The sequence below is a fragment of the Oncorhynchus keta genome, chromosome 24 (assembly GCF_023373465.1).
Source record: "Oncorhynchus keta strain PuntledgeMale-10-30-2019 chromosome 24, Oket_V2, whole genome shotgun sequence".
Taxonomy (NCBI): domain Eukaryota; kingdom Metazoa; phylum Chordata; class Actinopteri; order Salmoniformes; family Salmonidae; genus Oncorhynchus; species Oncorhynchus keta.
Window position 1 is genome coordinate 32,087,643 of NC_068444.1, and position 20,278 is coordinate 32,107,920.

General features: G+C 46.5%; 1 protein-coding gene across 1 annotated transcript in view; it reads left to right on the forward strand.

Moving 5' to 3' along the window:
* The window catches only part of LOC118357394 (dynein axonemal heavy chain 9), a 130,416-nt gene that overhangs the window by 31,142 nt on the left and 78,996 nt on the right, over nucleotides 1–20,278 (forward strand). Inside the window, exons 32-43 of the mRNA XM_052478153.1 lie at nucleotides 2,223–2,327; nucleotides 5,759–5,916; nucleotides 6,276–6,414; nucleotides 8,095–8,382; nucleotides 10,229–10,439; nucleotides 10,553–10,680; nucleotides 10,755–10,863; nucleotides 11,069–11,216; nucleotides 11,473–11,647; nucleotides 12,895–13,068; nucleotides 13,425–13,632; nucleotides 14,164–14,329. Coding sequence (XP_052334113.1) covers nucleotides 2,223–2,327; nucleotides 5,759–5,916; nucleotides 6,276–6,414; nucleotides 8,095–8,382; nucleotides 10,229–10,439; nucleotides 10,553–10,680; nucleotides 10,755–10,863; nucleotides 11,069–11,216; nucleotides 11,473–11,647; nucleotides 12,895–13,068; nucleotides 13,425–13,632; nucleotides 14,164–14,329 — 2,009 coding nt within the window. The remainder of the gene's footprint in view (nucleotides 1–2,222; nucleotides 2,328–5,758; nucleotides 5,917–6,275; nucleotides 6,415–8,094; nucleotides 8,383–10,228; nucleotides 10,440–10,552; nucleotides 10,681–10,754; nucleotides 10,864–11,068; nucleotides 11,217–11,472; nucleotides 11,648–12,894; nucleotides 13,069–13,424; nucleotides 13,633–14,163; nucleotides 14,330–20,278) is intronic.

The window sequence follows — 20,278 nt, forward strand, 5'->3', positions numbered from 1 at the left end:
CTGTGGTGCAACGTGGCGTTGGTGGATGGAGCGAGACATGATGTCCCAGATGTGCTCAATTGGATTCAGGTCTGGGGAACGGGCGGGCCAGTCCATAGCATCAATGCCTTCCTCTTGCAGGAACTGCTGACACACTCCAGCCACATGAGGTCTAGCATTGTCTTGCATTAGGAGGAACCCAGGGCCAACCGCACCAGCATATGGTCTCACAAGGGGTCTGAGGATCTCATCTCGGTACCTAATGGCAGTCAAGCTACCTCTTGCGAGCACATGGAGGGCTGTGCGGCCCCCCAAAGAAATGCCACACCATGACTGACCCACCGTCAAACCGGTCATGCTGGAGGATGTTGCAGGCAGCAGAACGTTCTCCACGGCGTCTCCAGACTCTGTCACGTCTGTCACGTGCTCAGTGTGAACCTGCTTTCAATTGTGAAGAGCACAGGGCGCCAGTGGCGAATTTGCCAATCTTGGTGTTCTCTGGCAAATGCCAAACGTCCTGCACGGTGTTGGGCTGTAAGCACAACCCCCACCTTTGGACGTCGGGCCCTCATACCACCCTCAAGGAGTCTGTTTCTGACCGTTTGAGCAGACACATGCACATTTCTGGCCTGCTGGAGGTCATTTTGCAGGGCTCTGGCAGTGCTCCTCCTTGCACAAAGGCGGAGGTAGCGGTCCTGCTGCTGGGTTGTTGCCCTCCTATGGCCTCCTCCACATCTCCTGGTGTACTGACCTGTCTCCTGGTAGTGCTTCCATGCTCTGGACACTACGCTGACAGACACAGCAAACCTTCTTGCCACAGCTCGCATTGATGTTCCATCCTGGATGAACTGCACTACCTGAGCCACTTGTGTGGGTTGTAGACTCCGTCTCATGCTACCACTAGAGTGAAAGCACTGACAGCATTCAAAAGTGACCAAAACATCAGCCAGGAAGCATAGAAACTGAGAAGTGGTCTGTGGTTACCACCTGCAGAACCACTCCTTTATTGGGGGTGTCTTGCTAATTGCCTATAATTTCCACCTGTTGTCTATTCCATTTGCACAACAGCATGTAAAATGTATTGTCAATCAGTGTTGCTTCCTAAGTGGACAGTTTGATTTCACAGAAGTGTGATTGACTTGGAGTTACATTGTGTTGTTTAAGTGTTCCCCTTATTTGTTTGAGCAGTGTATATCTGAGTGAGACTAAATTACAAAATCAATGGGTGCCCCCCGGATAATTCGACCATGATAACAAGTTTGGATAGCTGGCCACTGAACTAATTTAGCCATCTAAAAAAAGTTAACTGACACGGTCTAATTGACTGACTATCAGTGACTGACATAACAAGAGTAAAACATCTGATGCACAACCAAATTTCGAAATTTTACCTTGTGTAGTCTACTATTCTAATTCGCAACTGTAAGTTGAGACCCAGACTGAGTTTTTTTTGGGGGGGTGGGGGGGCATGGGTGGATGGGGGGGGGGGGGCCTTCAAAAGGGGGCGGGCCGCCAGTTACCCTGATCTAAGTCCTGCTTCTCCAACTCTACTCGGTGTGGATATCTGACACGGAGAGGAGGGTAAAGAGAGCTCCCTGTCGGTCTTTTCCTCTCTCTCCCTCTGTCCTTGAAGGAAGAACATAACAGTTCAACCTGATGGATGCATTTATTTTGCTGTTAAGTGGTGTCAGACGCCCTTCTCAGTGTTCCTGCTTCAACACACACACACACACACACACACTGCATATAGAGTGGTCAATAGAGACGCAGGCACAATCTCTTCATACAGCTTGTTGCTGCCTGCCTAGACAGGATAATTATTATTGCCCTTCTCACTCTACACACACACCACACTGTGTCAGAGAGAAGCGCTAATATGCACCAGGAGATGCAGCGATGGTGTAAAGTCATACAACCAAGCGGCACACACAGTCAGGCTTGGTTAGTATCAGGGCTCTGCCCCATAATAGAGAGGAGAGACTTGGATCCTACCTCTCTCCTGTCTAGTGAATCTCAGGAGGCTGTTTCTGTGTCTGTGGAGAAAGCTGATGGTGTGAGTTGGCATTTAACCTTTTTCATATTGGAGTAGACAGACGGCAGCAAAATGTCACCCGTTTAAGCAAGAAAGTTTAGGCCCTTGCTTTTGTGGTAAATCTCAAACGTCTGTCATTCTTACTTTCAATTTTACTCTGTATAGAACACATCTCCCTCTCTCTTCTCTCTCTCTCTGACCCTTCCTGCAGTCGTGTGGCAACATCTATAAAGGCCTGGCCCAGACAGGAGCGTGGGGCTGCTTTGATGAATTTAACAGGATCTCTGTGGAGGTGCTGTCTGTGGTCGCTGTGCAGGTAAGCATGTCCCTGGGCTAATCATACAGTGCGCTCCAAAGGTATTGGCACAGTGACCCTTTTTATTTAGTCTCTGTACTGTAAAGAAGAATATCATATGTTACTATTAAACACTTCTATTGCAGATAGTCCTGAATGAATCGTGAATAAGGATGAGCGAGAAGGTTAGACGCTAAAATATCATACCCCCATCCAAAATGCTAACCTCTCCTTTTCTTGTAATTGTGAGAGGTTAGCATGTCTTGGGGGTATGGTATTTGTGTGACTATAATTCCCACTCATTATTCACGATTCATTCAGGACTATCCATAATCATAGTATCATCCACATGACTGTAGATGTGTTTAGAAACATTTTACTCTTCCTTAAAAGTGACTCCTAAATTACACAATACATTATTTACCATTAATTTCTATTGGGCACAATACTTTTGGAACTCACTGTATACAGTACTAATAAGCAATGATTGCATTGAGTTAGCACAGTACCCATTCATATTTTGTCATCATTGTAATGTGTATCGTTGCAAAACTCATAACTAGCCTACGGATATTGTTGTACTCACTTTGTCTAGGTGTCCTAGGCCTAGTTACATGACCTGTAACCTAAATGAATGTATGCATTTATCTGACAAATCTGCATTTGAGGACGTGATGGATACATTCTTCCAGGGAGACAGCAAACCTCTTAAAACCAACAAACCCCCAGTAGCATCACTGCAAACTGGGACACTCACCGACGATCACCTTAATTGGTAGCACCTGATGTGCTTATCAACCAGACTCAGTATTTGGACAAGGTTGCTGCTGCCACCTGGGGGATGGAGTATGAAAGTGTATCCCAGATGGTGTGTTTGTCTATGTCCTAACACTTACCTTAACCCATATCATAACATTATGTGCAGTAGATGATGCGAATAGGGTTTCATCATCAGACTGGTAGTATAGCACAGCACAGCCAGTTTCTCTGCCCTCTCCTCGGCAGCTAGCTATGAAAGGAAACATTCTCAATAAGTCAGTGAGAGAGAGAACTTTGAAATTGTAAAGTGGCAGAACGGAGCAATAGCTGGGCGTTAGCAGGCGTATTGAATAATAAATCAAGCTTTGCTTGGAAAGGATGAAAGGAAGAAGACCTTGGATAAGACCGGGCAGAAAACAATCAAATGGTTCTGAAGGGCACTCTCCTACCCGCTCCAGTACCCTCTGTCACGCTCGTGAAAAAGGTCGGACCAAGGCGCAGCGTGTGTCAGGTTCCACATATTTTATTCGGGTGAAACTTCTACAACAAAAAAAACCCCAAGCACCGCCACATAAGTGGTGCAACTTGCACACATAAACAGTATCCCACAAAGCAGGTGGGGGAAAAGGGCTTCCTAACTAAATATGATCCCCAATTAGAGGCAACGATTACCAGCTGCCTCTAATTGTGAACCATACAAAACCAGCAACATAGAAATACACATTCTAGAACACCCCCCTAGTCATACCCTGACCTAAACCACTATAGAGAATCCAAGGGGTCTCAATGGTCAGGGCGTGACACTCTTCTCCTTCCTCTGCGCTTCACCCAGGTTGTGTTCATAACAGCACGCTACAGAAAACATTTTAAACTGTTTTTCAACGGAACAACAAAATGAGCGTTTCTCATTTCTCAAGTCCTGGTAGTGCCTCCCACCCTCTTTCTCAGTCTGTTTTTCTTCTGTTCTTTGCTTAATTAATACGACCCACCCGTCTTCTCCATAAGCGAATGTCAGAGGAAGGTGTACGATAATCCATTCTGTTTAAGGGGAGAGCAGGCGCCATAACGTAGCTGCAGTTTGTTAGTGCGTTCGCAGGTGGCAGGATCAATTCTCCATTAGGTAAAGGGCAGGGAAACAGAAGGCAGCACAGACACAGCTGAATGGAGACAAATTAGCTCAATTCAGCCCCTCTCTTATCCTCAACACAACTGTCTGTTGGTGAAATTGTCTGCAAAATACCAGACTGGATGATGAACAATGACTAATGGGTGTATAATTATGAGAGTGCTGTTTCATATGCACAGAGTAAACACATCATTTTCTAAACTAATCTATTTTACCACACCCTGTACAGTCGAGATCTTGGGTTCAGCCAAGGACAAGGAAAAGTTAATGTCATTCTTACTGTACACATCCTAGACACACACACAGATTTGCCAGTCCTTGCTGTGAGATTTTATCCCACTCTTCCACCAAGACACCTGCGAGTTCCCAGAGATTTCTGGGGGGAATGGCCCTAGCCCTCACCCTCCAATCCAATAGGTCGCAGACATGCTCAATGGGATTGAGATCCAGAGTCTTCGCTGCCCTTGGCAGAACACTGACATTCCTGTCTTGCAGGAAATCATGCACAGAACGAGCAGTATGGCTGGTGGCATTGTCATGCTGCAGGATCATGTCAGGATGAGCCTGCAGGAAGGGTACCACATGTGGGAGAAGGATGTCTTCCCTGTAACGCACAGCATTGAGATTGCCTGCAATGACAACAAGCTCAGTCCGATGATGCTGTGACACACCTCCACCTCCGAATCGATCCCACTCCAGAGTACAGGCCTCGGTGTAACGGTCATTCCTCCGACGATGAACGCGAATCAGATGATCACCCCTGGTGAGACAAAACCGTGACTCGTCAGTGAAGAGCACTATTTGCCAGTCCTGTCTGGTTCAGCGACGGTGGGTTTGTGCCCATAGGCGACGTTGTTTCCAGTGATGTCTGGTGAGGACCTGCCTTACAACAGGCCTACAGGCCCTCAGTCTAGCCTCTCTCAGCCTATTGCGGACAGTCTGAGCAATGATGGAGGGATTGTGCGTTCCTGGTGTAACTCGGGCAGTTGCTGTTGTCATCCTGTACCTGTCCCGTAGGTGTGATATTTGTTTGTACCGATAGTGTGCAGATGTTGTTACACGTGGTCTGCCACTGCGAGGACGATCAGCTGTCCATCCTGTCTCCCTGTAGCGCTGTCTTAGGCATCTCACAGTATGGACATTGCAATTTATTGCCCTGGCTACATCTGTAGTCCTCATGCCTCCTTGCAGCATGCCTAAGGCACGTTCACGCAGATGAGCAGGGACCCCAGGCATCTTTCTTTTGGTGTTTTTCAGAGTCAGTAGAAAGGCCTCTTTAGCGTCCTAAGTTTTCATAACTGTGACCTTAATTGCCTACCATCTGTAAGCTGTTAGTGTTTTAATGACCGTTCCACAGGTGCATGTTCATTAATTGTTAATGGTTCATTGAACAAGCATGGGAAACAGTGTTTAAACCCTTTACAATGTGAAGTTATTTGGATTTTTATGAATTATCTTTGAAAGACAGGGTCCTGAAAAAGGGATGTTTCTTTTTTTGCTGAGTTTAGTCCCTGACTGTCTTATATCTCTATATATCTCTGTATATCTATATATCTGTCCTGTCCAGGTGAAGAGCATCCAGGACGCCATCCGAGACAAGAAGCAGAGGTTTAACTTCATGGGCGAGGAGGTGAATCTTTTCCCCTCTGTAGGTATCTTCATCACCATGAACCCAGGCTACGCTGGCAGGACAGAACTACCTGAGAATCTCAAGGCCCTGTTTAGGTAACACATGGAACACGCACAAAAGTGTTTCCTTGCTTTTTAAATGCTGTAATGTCATTTTTTTAACAGTGAAATGATGAGACTGATGGAAAAACAAAGATGAGTTACCTCTTTCAAGGCATTCACCGTGGGATGTTTATGATAATGTTGACGGAAGAAAAGCTGACAAATGACAATGAATATATTCCAGTCCCACAGTTACATGTAGTACTCTTGGTGAACTAAATGTCCCCGACAGGATTTGTACCAGGATTGACTAGAAGCCACATGACTGTGTCAGCCCTCTGAACTAAATCTTACTCTCTATTTCTCCCTCCTTCCTTCTCTCTTTCCCTCTCTACCTCCCTCCCTCTCTGTAGGCCTTGTGCCATGGTAGTACCAGACTTTGAATTGATCTGTGAGATCATGTTGGTGGCTGAAGGTTTCCTCGATGCCAGAGTCCTGGCAAGGAAGTTCATCACCCTCTACACACTCTGCAAAGAGCTGCTTTCCAAACAGGTACAGTATGCTTCAGATCCCTGATCTTATGCACTAGCTCCATTATAGCCTGGTCCCTTGTCTGTTTGCTCTGGCTTGGCAACTCACATGGTCATTGTGGCAAGACAATGACCATACAGTAGGATTTGGCAAGACAGCACAAACAGATCTGGGACTAGGCTAGGCTCCATTATGTCCATATTGGTTATTACACAAAAATGGCTCGATATAGAGAAGAACTGAGTCATGACCGCAGTAAAATTCCATGTGACTGCTGAGTCATGGTAATCTCCTGTTATGCACTCTGGACATGCATTAGTAGTACGATCATCAGGTAACTAATGGCCTGGTACTCGGGGCTCTATTTAAGCAATAAGGCATGGGGGGGGTGTGGTATATGGCCAATATACCACGGCTAAAGGATGTTATTTTGCATGACGCAACGGGGAGTGCCTAGATACAGCCCTTAGCTATGGCATATTAGTCATATACCGCAAACCCCCGAGGTGCCTTATTGCTATTTTAAACTGGTTATCAATGTAATTGGAGCAGCACAAATACATGTTTTATCATACCCTTGGTATACGGCTGTCAGCCAATCAGCATTCAGGACTTAAACTGTCCAGAAAAAACACACAAAATGGGAAAACACAAAACCCATAGACGTGCACACAAGTACACCAAACAGACGGTCACAATAATTAATCCCGCACAAGGAACCAGGCGGGCCGGCTGACTAATAAAGCCTTACTACTATACTACCTAACTCAAAACAGGTGCACTCAATAAACACATAAGGAGGGGGAGGAAATAATCAGTGGCAGCTAGTAGGCCGGCGACGACGAGCGCCGAGCGCCACCCGAACGGGAAGGGGAGTGTCCTTCGGTCGGAGTCGTGACACCACCCAGTTTATAATATGAAATAACTTGCTTTGTGCAAACTTGTGTGTAAAAAGATATATGTATAGATTAAAGTGTTAGAATATCTTGTTTGCGCCTCCCGAGAGGCGCAGCGGTCTAAGGCATCACTACAGACCCTGGTTCGTTCCCAGGCTGGGTCGCAACCGGCCGTGACTGGGAGACCCATGAGGTGATGCACAATTGGCCCAACGTCGTTTCGGGTTAGGGGACAGTCTGGCTGGTCTGGACGTCCTTGTTCCATTGCGCTCTAGCGACTCCTTGTGGCGGGCTGGGCGCATGCACACCGTATGGTGTTTCCTCCGACACATTGGTGCAGCTGGCTTCTGGGTTAAGCTAGCAGTGTGTCAAGAAGCAGTGCGGCTTGGCAGGGTCGTGTTTCGGAGGATTCATGGCTCTTGACCTTCACCTCTCCTGAGTCCGTACGAAAGTTGCAGCAATGGGAAAAGATTGTAACTACCAATTGTATATCACGAAAAAGGGGTAAAAAATATGTTTAAAATATGTTTGACCATTTGTCCTTGTCTTACTTTCAAAATATGTTCAGCTGAAACCAGAAAAAAGGACACAATCATGTTTGGCATTTCAAAACAACAAAGACTATGCTTTGTCTGTCTAGCAAACAAGCACTTTCGGGAACTTTTGGTACATCCATTTCTATCCCTTCCATTACATTTCTATCCCTTCCATTACATTTCTATCCCTTCCATTACACATCTTTGTCATTCTTGGAAAAGGAAAATGTGCCTTAAATATTAATGTTCCGTCTCTCCCTGGTGTCCAGGACCACTATGACTGGGGGTTGAGGGCCATCAAGTCTGTCCTGGTGGTGGCTGGCTCCCTGAAGAGGGGTGACCCAGATCGGCCTGAGGACCAGGTCCTCATGCGGGCTCTGAGAGACTTCAACATCCCTAAGATCGTGACAGATGACATGCCAGTGTTCATGGGGCTTATCGGAGACCTGTTCCCTGCTCTGGACGTCCCCAGGAAGAGAGACCTGGAGTTTGAGAAGCATGTCAAGCAGTCTGTGCTGGACCTCAAATTACAGGCTGAGGATAACTTTGTACTGAAGGTGAGTTGTAATTACCTGTTGACCAGGGTGGGCTGTTTCAGCCTTTAGAGAGTGTTGGTTAAAAGTTATGTTTTCATGTTGATGAATGACTTCATGAATGAAACAATTCATATATAACAAGTGACCCAGGCCTAGAATCATCAAAAAATACATGAAAAGACACCGTTTTTTGACGGTAGATGATAACCCTGTAAGAGCCCAGCCCATAATACTGTAATGTCCCTGACCTTCAATAACACTGCCAGGGAAAAGAAACCACACTTCAATCTTGGTAATTAACAATAAAACAACAAATTCAGCTTTTGCGTTCCTCTGCTACTAGTTCCCTTTTCTCCAAAAGCCATGTACCTGGTGTTGCACTGTACTGTATCAGTGGTAAGTACACATTAGTGTCAGAGCAGTCTGGGTTGTGGATGAATCGGCCAAATATACCCAATCCAAACCCTCCGGTTATACTGTAATAACGTCCCAGGTGGAAAGGTCCACCGTCCTTATTCTAGCCATTATGCTGCGTTCACACACACACGCACACACATACAATGTCAGAGACAGAGGAAAGCGGGGCCAGGGGAAATGAGTGCAATCTGCAGCAGGTCAAAGCGATATGGTAGCAACGTAATGACACTCCATCACGCCGCTGTACCGCAAGAGCAGCTCTTAACCCTGCCACTGTCACAGACACCACACATGGATATAAACAGGGAGGGAACAGGCTGATGAGACAACGGCAGGTCAATAATGATCCATTTGTATCGTCTGAACCTTACACTCTCCGTCTCTGTCGGACACCCTATTCCCTGAAGCCATGTTAAACTATATTATAGTGCACGACTTTTGGCCACATTCTGTTGGTCAGTAAGATTAGAGTGAAAGGAGGAAGTCCAGAGGGGAATGGGTTTATTTGACTTTAGTGTTAGCCTGTCATAATGTTAGCCTGTTGTAGTGTTAGCCTGTCATAATGTTAGCCTGTTGTAGTGTTAGCCTCTCATAATGTTAGCCTGTTGTAGTGTTAGCCTCTCATAATGTTAGCCTGTTGTAGTGTTAGCCTCTCACAATGTTAGCCTGTTGTAGTGTTAGCCTCTCTTAATTTTTGCCTGTTGTAGTGTTAGCCTCTCATAATATTAGCCTGTTGTAGTGTTAGCCTCTCATAATGTTAGCCTGTTGTGGTGTTAGCCTCTCATAATTTTAGCCTGTTGTAGTGTTAGCCTCTCACAATGTTAGCCTGTTGTACTGTTAGCCTCTCATAATGTTAGCCTGTTGTATTGTTAGCCGCTTGTAGCGCTAGCATTAGCACCTGTCAGCTGGCCACATCTCAAATCTAATATCAATGTGGGTCTTTCGGATGCTAACACTATGGTGAGGGTGAATAGCTTGAGTCAATTGCATTGATTGAGAATGCCATCAGTGAGTTTCACTGTGAAAGGAAATATGATTTTCTCTCGCACTCTCGCTCTCTCTCGTTTTCTTACCGTTACAGAGACTTTGATATTTGCCACAATGTACTTTAATCTGTTATTTTCTCATGTTCCTGTCACATCCACAATTCAAGTTGTTAATATTTTGTGCATCAAAGTGTTGCTGATATTAATGAGGTGAATTTGATACTTTACATAACACAGATGAGGCCGTTTTAGAGGAAGCATAATTTGTTCTTTCCACACTGTTTGCTGTTTGCTTTATGCAGTAAATAGTGCTCTTTCACAGAGCTGTAACGTGAGTGACACACTGTATGGTACTGATCTACTCTGCTGCATTGCAGTGAACCATACCATTCTTTATAGCAAAACCATACTATTTGTCTCTCCCTTTCTCTCCCTGGCTCTCTCTCTCTCCTTCCTTCCCCCAGGTGGTACAGTTGGAAGAGTTGCTGGCGGTGCGCCACTCTGTGTTTGTGGTGGGTAATGCAGGCACAGGGAAGAGCCAGGTGATGAGGTCTCTCCAACGGACTTACCAGAACATGAAGCGGAGGCCCGTGTGGGCGGACCTCAACCCCAAAGCTGTGACCAATGATGAGCTGTTTGGCATCATCAACCCTGCAACCAGGGAGTGGAGGGATGGTGAGGGGAGGGCATGATGATGACGGTCGTGATGGTGATTGTGATGATGATTGTCATGATGGTGATGATGATATGACCAACATATAGACCTTCGATACATGTCTGTTTTCCAGGTCTGTTCTCTAACATCATGCGTGAGCTGGCTAACCTCAGCCACACTGGGCCTAAATGGATCGTACTGGATGGAGACATAGACCCCATGTGGATTGAGTCTCTCAACACTGTCATGGATGACAACAAGGTGTGTGTCTGTCTTCCTGTCTGTGTTTCTCTGTCCGTCTGTGTAATAACTCTCTGTACCTTTCCCTGTATTAGGTGTTAACCCTGGCGAGTAATGAACGTATCCCTCTCAACCCGACTATGAGGTTGGTGTTTGAGATCAGCCACCTCCGGACTGCTACTCCTGCTACTGTATCTAGAGCCGGTATGCTAGTCATTCGCATCCTCCATTACCTCTCCTCCTCGTGTCCTTATCCTATCCCTGTCCCCCTGCTCTCCTCTTCTTTTGTTGTTATCCTAGACCACGTATTTCACAGTTAGATCACATTTGACATGTATTTGTACGTACTGTGTAGTAGTTACCTGTTTACATGTGACTACAGAGTAACAAGCTCTGCTTGTCCCTCCAGGCATTCTGTATATCAACCCAGCAGATCTGGGCTGGAACCCACCTGTATCCAGTTGGATTGACAGGAGGGAAGTCCAATCGGAAAAGGCCAACCTGACAATCCTGTTTGACAAGTACCTCCCCTCATGTCTAGACACCCTCAGGTCCAGGTAACACATCAGCTGTCAGTATGGAATGGTTCATAGTGATCTAGATGGTTCCTCTGGACTGAGGGGAGAGAGACTGTAGACATGGAAGAGGGTGAGAGGGTGAGAGGGAGTAAGAAAGTTTAGAGAGAGAGAAGACAGAGAGGGCGAGTGACAGAGAGCAATAGGCCTAAATAGTGTAAGACATAAAACAAATATATATACTGTATATTTATTTCACTGATAGTCTTACCCCTATGTCTGTAATGTGTGTGGTCAGGTTTAAGAAGATCATCCCAGTCCCGGAACAGAGTATGGTCCAGATGCTGTGCCATCTGTTGGAGTGTCTGTTAACCCCAGAACACACCCCTCCAGACTGCCCTAAGGAACTCTACGAACTCTACTTTGTCTTCGGTGCTGTCTGGGCCTTCGGAGGTGCCATGTTCCAGGACCAGGTAGGATGGTTGAATGATTCCTATGATTGTGGTTGGTCCTCTGTAGCTCAGTGGGGCTTGCAACACCAGGATAGTGGGTTAGATTCCTAGGACCACCCGTACTTAAAATGTAAGTTGCTTTGGATAAAAGTGTCTCCTAAATGGCATATATTATTATGAAGTATTTTTGTGAGACACATTCCTACGTAGTGGATAAGTGCTTTCCCTCAGAGTCAAAGAATAAAATAGATTGCTTCAGAAAAAGTGGTATACTTTTATCACGGGTGCAAACGCTTTAGTAAATCGTCATCTAATTCGCTCTACAACTCCCCTCAAAGCTTCAGATGATGAGAATTGCTTCGCATATATTTCAGTAAAGTATGGTGGCTTTCAATGCGAGGACTCCGTACTGTATTGCAGCTTCATCTTCAAAACTAAGTGTATTCCACTCACAGTCCTAAACACTATAGCCGGCTGAATTTTTAACCAGAAGCGAACAAAGTGACGAGCGGTTGCTAAGCAACTCAGACAGCTCCGTACAGTAACCATGTCCATCTACGTTATGGGATAAAACAGTCTCTCCTAGCATACCAATGTACTCCACTATATTTCCTTATCTACACTGCATTTATATGCTAAGTGGGTTTATTGACTGTAGAGCAGGGCCTGAACACAGTAGACAGCCTGGAGAGAGGGAAAGGAGAGAGGAGAGAGAGGAAATAACAGCTCAGGGATTTTAATTTTTTACTGATGGGTACCCACTGGCCACAGACGTCATTTCAACATCAAGTTCAACATCAACTCAACATTAAGGTTGAGTTGTTAACTAATGTGAATTCAACGTGAAATCAACAAAAATGTCCCCAAGTCATTGGATTTAGGTTCAAATTTACATGGACTTTTTTGAAAATCCAATCGCTTTTCCACGTTGAATCATCGTCATCACATTGACTTTTCTTGTTGAAATGACATGGAAACAATGTTAACCAGTTTCCACCAGTGGGTAGTTGTTCCACCAGTGGGTAGTTGGATAGGAGTGTCTGTTTCATTTGATTGTTTTTTAATGCAGACCGAAAGTGTGATCGCAACGCAATAAACCATAACTTCCTCTCCCAGAAGTCTCTCAAGACTATTGAGATTGACCCAGTGTGTGTGTGTGTGTGTGTGTGTGTGTGTGTGTGTGTGTGTGTGTGTGTGTGTGTGTGTGTGTGTGTGTGTGTGTGTGTGTGTGTGTGTGTGTGTGTGTGTGTGTGTGTGTGTGTGTGTAGTTGGTGGACTACCGTGTGGAGTTCAGTAAGTGGTGGGTGACAGAGTTTAAGACCATCAAGTTCCCCTCCCAGGGGACCGTGTTTGACTACTACATTGACCCCGACACCAAGAAGTTTGAACCCTGGTCCAAGATGGTGCCCAGGTTCGAGATGGATGCTGATATTCCTCTACAGGTACGGTAAAGTCTTGTGTTACTGGTGTCACTTCATGTCACTTCTATAGTGACAATATACCATGCATTAGCTGCTTCAAAGCTCTTCTATGTAGTCATCGACGGTCTACAGAAAAATATCTTCTCATTACATATTCTTTACAATTTATCAGATGCTCTTTTCTCCAGAGCAATTTACAATAAGTGAACATCAGTGGCGTAAATATTGCACAACATCCGGCTTGAAGGACCACAATAAGTAATGGTTTAGGTTGTAATTGGAGTTGAGTAATCTGATCCTAGATCTGTGGGGAAACACCAACCTGTAGAGTATCTACAGTCTATCTGAACTCTGTCCCCTATCTCCACTCTCCCAAGGCATGTCTGGTCCACACCACAGAGACTATCCGCGTCCGTTACTTCATGGACCGCCTCTTGGAACGCCGCCGGCCCGTCATGCTGGTCGGGAATGCCGGTACTGGGAAGTCTGTTCTGGTCGGAGACAAACTGGGATCACTGGACCAGGAGAAATACATGATCAAAAACGTCCCCTTCAATTATTACACCACCTCTGCCATGCTACAGGGTAGGGAATGGTCTGCTACTACTAGTGTACAACTGCAAATAAATATACTGTAGCCTAGCTGGTTCTCTCCATTCCCTCTTTCTACACTCATCCTCCATCCATCTCTTTCTACACTCATCCTCAATCCATCTTTCTACACTCATCCTCCATCCATCTTTCTACACTCATCCTCCATCCATCTTTCTACACTCATCCTCCATCCATCTTTCTACACTCATCCTCCATCCATCTTTCTACACTCATCCTCCATTCATCTTTCTACACTCATCCTCCATTGATCTTTCTACACTCATCCTCCATCCATCTCTTTCTGCACTCATCCTCCATCCATCTTTCTACACTCATCCTCCATCCATCTCTTTCTGCACTCATCCTCCATCCATCTCTTTCTGCACTCATCCTCCATCCATCTCTTTCTGCACTCATCCTCCATCCATCTCTTTCTGCACTCATCCTCCATTCATCTCTTTTTACATTCCCATTCCTCTCTCTTTCCACTCTCATCCTCTCCCTCTTCCCTCTCTCCTGCAGCGGTGTTGGAGAAGCCCCTGGAGAAGAAGGCAGGCCGTAACTATGGTCCTCCAGGCAGCAGGAGGCTGGTCTACTTCATAGACGATATGAACATGCCAGAGGTGGACGCCTACGGCACCGTGCAGCCACACACACTCATACGCCAACACCTGGACTACAACCACTGGTGAGAGGACGTGCACACACAGACCCTGCAGTCACACACACTCATACGCCAATGTAACAGTGCTCTTGCGTCTGTTCTTGCGTTGTGTACAACCATCGACACAGACTCCAACTTGTAGCACCAATCATGGAGATTTATTCTGATAGATACAGCACAAAATTGCACATAATGCAATGCACGGCTCACCATCCAACAATGCACTCACACACTGTACAAAATATTTGAAACCCCCCCACTAGACACAGTAAGTTGCTAGCTAGTATTGGCGGGAATTCTTTACAACAAAATGCACAACAAATATGCACCGAAAACGTTGCATCTTATGTGTGATGTTCTAATAATATTTACAAACAAATTGATATAAATTGTACTTTAAAATCATCACTTGGGAGTATAAAAATCACTTTCAACCAACAAATTACCCCTGGTTTGGTGCTTGTTCACTGGGACGATTCTAATTTAAACATCCGCCTTCGTAAGCAAGCCACGCAAACCAGCCAAGAAGATGCCATGTTGAGTAGGTGAAGACAAGACAAAACTAAAAACAAAAGCCCATTGGCTTAACAATAAAGTGGCAATGTGAATCACCAATATAACCCTGTTACACCCAACACCTGGATTGTGAGGCACAGCTGAGTGAGCATAATAATTCGCTTTTTAACATTTTTGCTGAACTGATGGTCTGCATCTGATGGTCAGTCTGAGGGGATGGAGAGTGCAGTGGTGAGGCTGCCTCTCACACGACTCACCATCCCTCTCTCCCTCCCTCCACTGAGAAAAGTAGACAGTCGTCAAGCTGATGGCGAAACTCAAGTCGCAGTGCATTGTTTCCGCCTCATGCACCAATTAATGTTGTTAATTCGATGTCCAGATAAAGTGAAATATTACTTGATATAAAAAAAGAGTCAAGCCGCTAATAATAACAACGCAGGTTTACGGAAACACTTTGCTGTAGTCGTTCATTACAGCTGCAGTGCTGGTTGTAGCGCGAGTGGAAGTAGGGAAAACATGCATTTTATGGCTTATTAAAGTTTTGAAGTTTAAAGTTTTGAACAAAGTGTTGACATTGCTGAATAACTTAAAAATGGATTTACTCATAAAAACAGCAGCGCTTTGCTGTATTCGTTGAATCTCTCACTAGTCATGCTTTTAAACGTTTTGAAATCTCAGTTTCAGCTTTGCTGTGTGCTCAAGGCTTCTTTTTACAGTCTATGGCTCAAGGAGACTGAAGACGCTGTGATCTAAGCTAACTGGTTTGCCAGCAGTAGGCCTATAGGTGCACTTGATTTGCTTTCTGGGTTCTACCTTCAGACACATGAAATGGTTTAGAATGGGAAACTTTGCCTTCCCGGCGCTAGGGCTTCTGAATCAAGTGCACCTACTGCCAACAGCATGAAACAAATAACAAAAATAGGAACGCAAGGCTTTATCATAGTTTTTTGAACAGAAATGTTTGGTGAACGACTAGGAATGCTTTGGAGATCAACCAGTTGATCAACCGGTTGGTGACCACTGCAGTAGATGTATACTTTTTGTCCTATGTATTGTTATCACAGATGACAGTGATGTGTTATGGAAAATAACTATGTTCCACTTCATAATTTAAGAACCCTATAAATGTTGGACAATTACAGTAAAGGCACATTAATTCAGAGTTACTGTTCCACAGCTCTTTTAAAGAGGGTACTGGCTGGCTAACCCTGCTATAGCAAACCTACTGCAGTGGGTTAGTCCAATAATTGATCTGTTATTCAGCTTACTACAGCAGAGCATGTCTTCAGTTTACTATTCAAAGGGACACTCACTGCAGTTGCTGTTACTAAAATATCCTACAACTTAAATGATGTCCAATGTGAGAGCTTGGGCATGTGATTTTCCTTAAAAGGATTGTGTAGTTGGGGCATCAGGCATAGTAAGCGTATTGTAGACACAGCCACAGGGGTGTGTGTGTGTGTGTGTGTGTGTGTGTGTGTGTGTGTGTGTGTGTGTGTGTGTGTGTGTGTGTGTGTGTGTGTGTGTGTGTGTGTGTGTGTGTGTGTGTGTGTGTGTGTGTGTGTGTGTGTGTGTGTGTGTTTTACACACGGTCAGCCAGTAGAGTTATGGAGAGTACCTCAGGTATGAAATTGAGAGGGGAAAGGGTGTTACTAAACTATGCTGGCTTAAGGCAGAATTGAGGCGTGCATATTGACAGGAGCACATGAAGAGTGTGTTTCTGTATTTCATTGCAATGTGTATGTGCCTGTGCTTTTGTGTGCCTGTGGACGTGTTTAACTATACTTATGGGGACCAGAAGTCCCCACAAGAATAGTAAACGAACAAAACATTGACATTTTGTTAGTCCCCATACGGTCAAATGCTATATTGAACAAAAATATAGACGCAACATGTAAAGTGTTTCTTGAGCTGAAATAAAAGATTGTAGAAATGTTTCATACACACAAAAAAACGTATTGTGTACAAATGTATTTACATCGCTGTTAGTGAGCATTTCTCATTTGCCAATATAATCCATCCACCTGACAGGTGTGGAATATCAAGAAGCTGATTAAACAGTGTCACGTTCTTTAAGGATCGTAGACAGGTGCAGGAATGCGTAATAGGGGGTTTTATGACTCCACCCAAAATACTTGAACATGACACGGGGACGAAGCCCAAAACAAACAAGTATATAAAATACACACGGATGTAACCCAAACAAAAGAGTGAGGTTTAAACGTCTAAAGATTACACGGGGCGAGACCCGTAATAACACTACACAGGACGAGACCCGAAATAACAAGTGCACCAGCAGCGGGACGTAACCGGCCTCGGGGACGACCACAGGGGCATGGTGTGGGTCGGGCAGTGCGCCAACGTTGAAAAGCACTGCGGTGGCAGTCGGCCTGTTCCTTGTGCCGACGCACGGCCCGCCAGTTCCTTGTGCCGACGCACGGCCCGCTGGTGACGAGTGTGCACAGCGTTCCAGGTCTCCTCAGCCCACCCAAACCACTCGTCCACCGCAGGGGCCTCGGTCTGGCTCGAATGCCAAGGTGCCAAGGCCGGCTGATGCCCCAACACGCACTGGAAAGGAGTGAGGTTTGTGGAGGAGTTGCAGAGGGAATTCTGCGCGTACTCAGCCCAAGGTAGAAAATCCGTCCACTCCCCCGGCCGGTCCTGACAGTAACACCTTAGGAACCTGCCCAGTTCCTGATTGACCCTCTCCACCTGCCCATTAGCTTGAGGATGGTACCTGGAGGTGAGACTGACCATACCCCCAAGGCATTCCATGAAAGCTTTCCATACGCGTGAGGTGAACTAATGACAATGATCTGACACAATGTCCTCTGGGATCCCATAGTGCCGGAAGACGTGTGTAAAAAGAGCCTCCACGGTTTGCATGGCCGACGGGAGCCCGTGCCGAGGAATGAGGCGACAAGCTTTGGAAAACCAGTCCACAACGACAAGATCGGTGGTGTTCCCCTGGGAGGGGGGAAGGTCGATGACAAAGTCCACCGAGAGGTGAGACCAGGGAACCGGCAGGGGAAGGAGCTTTCCATAAGGGAGGTGTCTGAGTGTCTTTGACTGAGCCCAGATGGAGCAGGAAGAGACGTCCTCGCCAAGGTGGGCCACCAGTACTTCTCAGACAGGCAGGCGATGGTATGGCTTTTCCCAGGATGACCCGATACAGGCGCCATGTGTGGCAGTTAAGGAGGCAGTCCTGTACATTTACATTTTACATTTAAGTCATTTAGCAGACGCTCTTATCCAGAGCGACTTACAAATTGGTGCAAACACCTATGACAACCAGTGGAACAGCCACTTGCATCTAAATCTTGTTGGGGGGGAAGGGGGGTGAGAAGGATTACTTACCCTTACTTACCCTATCCTAGGTATTCCTTGAAGAGGTGGGGTTTCAGGTGTCTCCGGAAGGTGGTGATTGACTCCGCTGTCCTGGCGTCGTGAGGGAGTTTGTTCCACCATTGGGGGCCAGAGCAGCGAACAGTTTTGACTGGGCTGAGCGGGAACTGTACTTCCTCAGTGGTAGGGAGGCGAGCAGGCCAGAGGTGGATGAACGCAGTGCCCTTGTTTGGGTGTAGGGCCTGATGAGAGCCTGGAGGTACTGAGGTGCCGTTCCCCTCACAGCTCCGTAGGCGAGCACCATGGTCTTGTAGCGGATGCGAGCTTCAACTGGAAGCCAGTGGAGAGAGCGGAGGAGCGGGGTGACGTGAGAGAACTTGGGAAGGTTGAACACCAGACGGGCTGCGGCGTTCTGGATGAGTTGTAGGGGTTTAATGGCACAGGCAGGGAGCCCAGCCAACAGCGAGTTGCAGTAATCAAGACGGGAGATGACAAGTGCCTGGATTAGGACCTGCGCCGCTTCCTGTGTGAGGCAGGGTCGTACTCTGCGGATGTTGTAGAGCATGAACCTACAGGAACGGGACACCGCCTTGATGTTAGTTGAGAACGTCAGGGTGTTGTCCAGGATCACGCCAAGGTTCTTAGCGCTCTGGGAGGAGGACACAATGGAGTTGTCAACCGTGATGGCGAGATCATGGAACGGGCAGTCCTTCCCCGGGAGGAAGAGGAGCTCCGTCTTGCTGAGGTTCAGCTTGAGGTGGTGATCCGTCATCCACACTGATATGTCTGCCAGACATGCAGAGATGCGATTCGCCACCTGGTCATCAGAAGGGGGAAAGGAGAAGATTAATTGTGTGTCGTCTGCATAGCAATGATAGGAGAGACCATGTGAGGTTATGACAGAGCCAAATGACTTGGTGTATAGCGAGAATAAGAGAGGGCCTAGAACAGAGCCCTGGGGGACACCAGTGGTGAGAGCGCGTGGTGAGGAGACAGATTCTCGCCACGCCACCTGGTAGGAGCGACCTGTCAGGTAGGACGCAATCCAAGCGTGGGCCGCGCCGGAGATGCCCAACTCGGAGAGGGTGGAGAGGAGGATCTGATGGTTCACAGTATCGAAGGCAGCCGATAGGTCTAGAAGGATGAGAGCAGACGAGAGAGAGTTAGCTTTAGCAGTGCGGAGCGCCTCCGTGATACAGAGAAGAGCAGTCTCAGTTGAATGACTAGTCTTGAAACCTGACTGATTTGGATCAAGAAGGTCATTCTGAGAGAGATAGCGGTAGAGCTGGCCAAGGACGGCACGCCTGTGTGCATGTAGCCGCGGTTTTCTGGGCACTGTGCAGGTGCGGGTTCCGTGCGCAGGGCCTGCCGTATGTCACAGGTGTGGAATATCAAGAAGCTGATTAAACAGTATCACGTTCTTTAAGGATCGTAGACAGGTGCAGGAATGCGTAATAGGGGGTTTTATGACTCCACCCAAAATACATGAACATGACACGGGGACGAAGTATATAAAATACACACGGATGTAACCCAAACAAAAGAGTGAGGTTTAAACCTCTAAAGGTTGGGATGTGCCAGCACGGGAGCAATGGTGAAGCGTGCCATCAGTGTCTCCGCCTCTGCCATCCAACGAAGCCGCTGGGAACCTACTCTCAGCAGGGAGGTAAGAGGCGCGACCACCATGCTGAAGACCCGGAAGCCCCGGATGAACCTCCGGAAATAGTTGGCGAACCCCAGGAATCGCTGGACTGCTTTCACAGAGTTGGGGATGGGCCATGGCCTTGCTCCTCCATTTCCACTCCCTCCGTGGACATGAGGTAGCACAAAAATGACAACGACCGCTTCCCAGCACATACCTGACTAAGGAGACATGCTGGGCGCGGTCAGCAGAATAGATCAAATTGTTGTCTATATAAACCACTACGCCCCAAAGGGGCGCCGTCCCCCATCTTTCTTTTTAACAAAAAATAAGCTTGAGGAGGCTGGTGACGTGGATAAAACCCTGCTGGAGGCTCTCCTGCCCAGTCATGTGAAATCAATAGATTAGGGATTCATTTCATTGACTGATTTTCTTTTATGAACGATAACTCAGTAAAATCATTGACATTT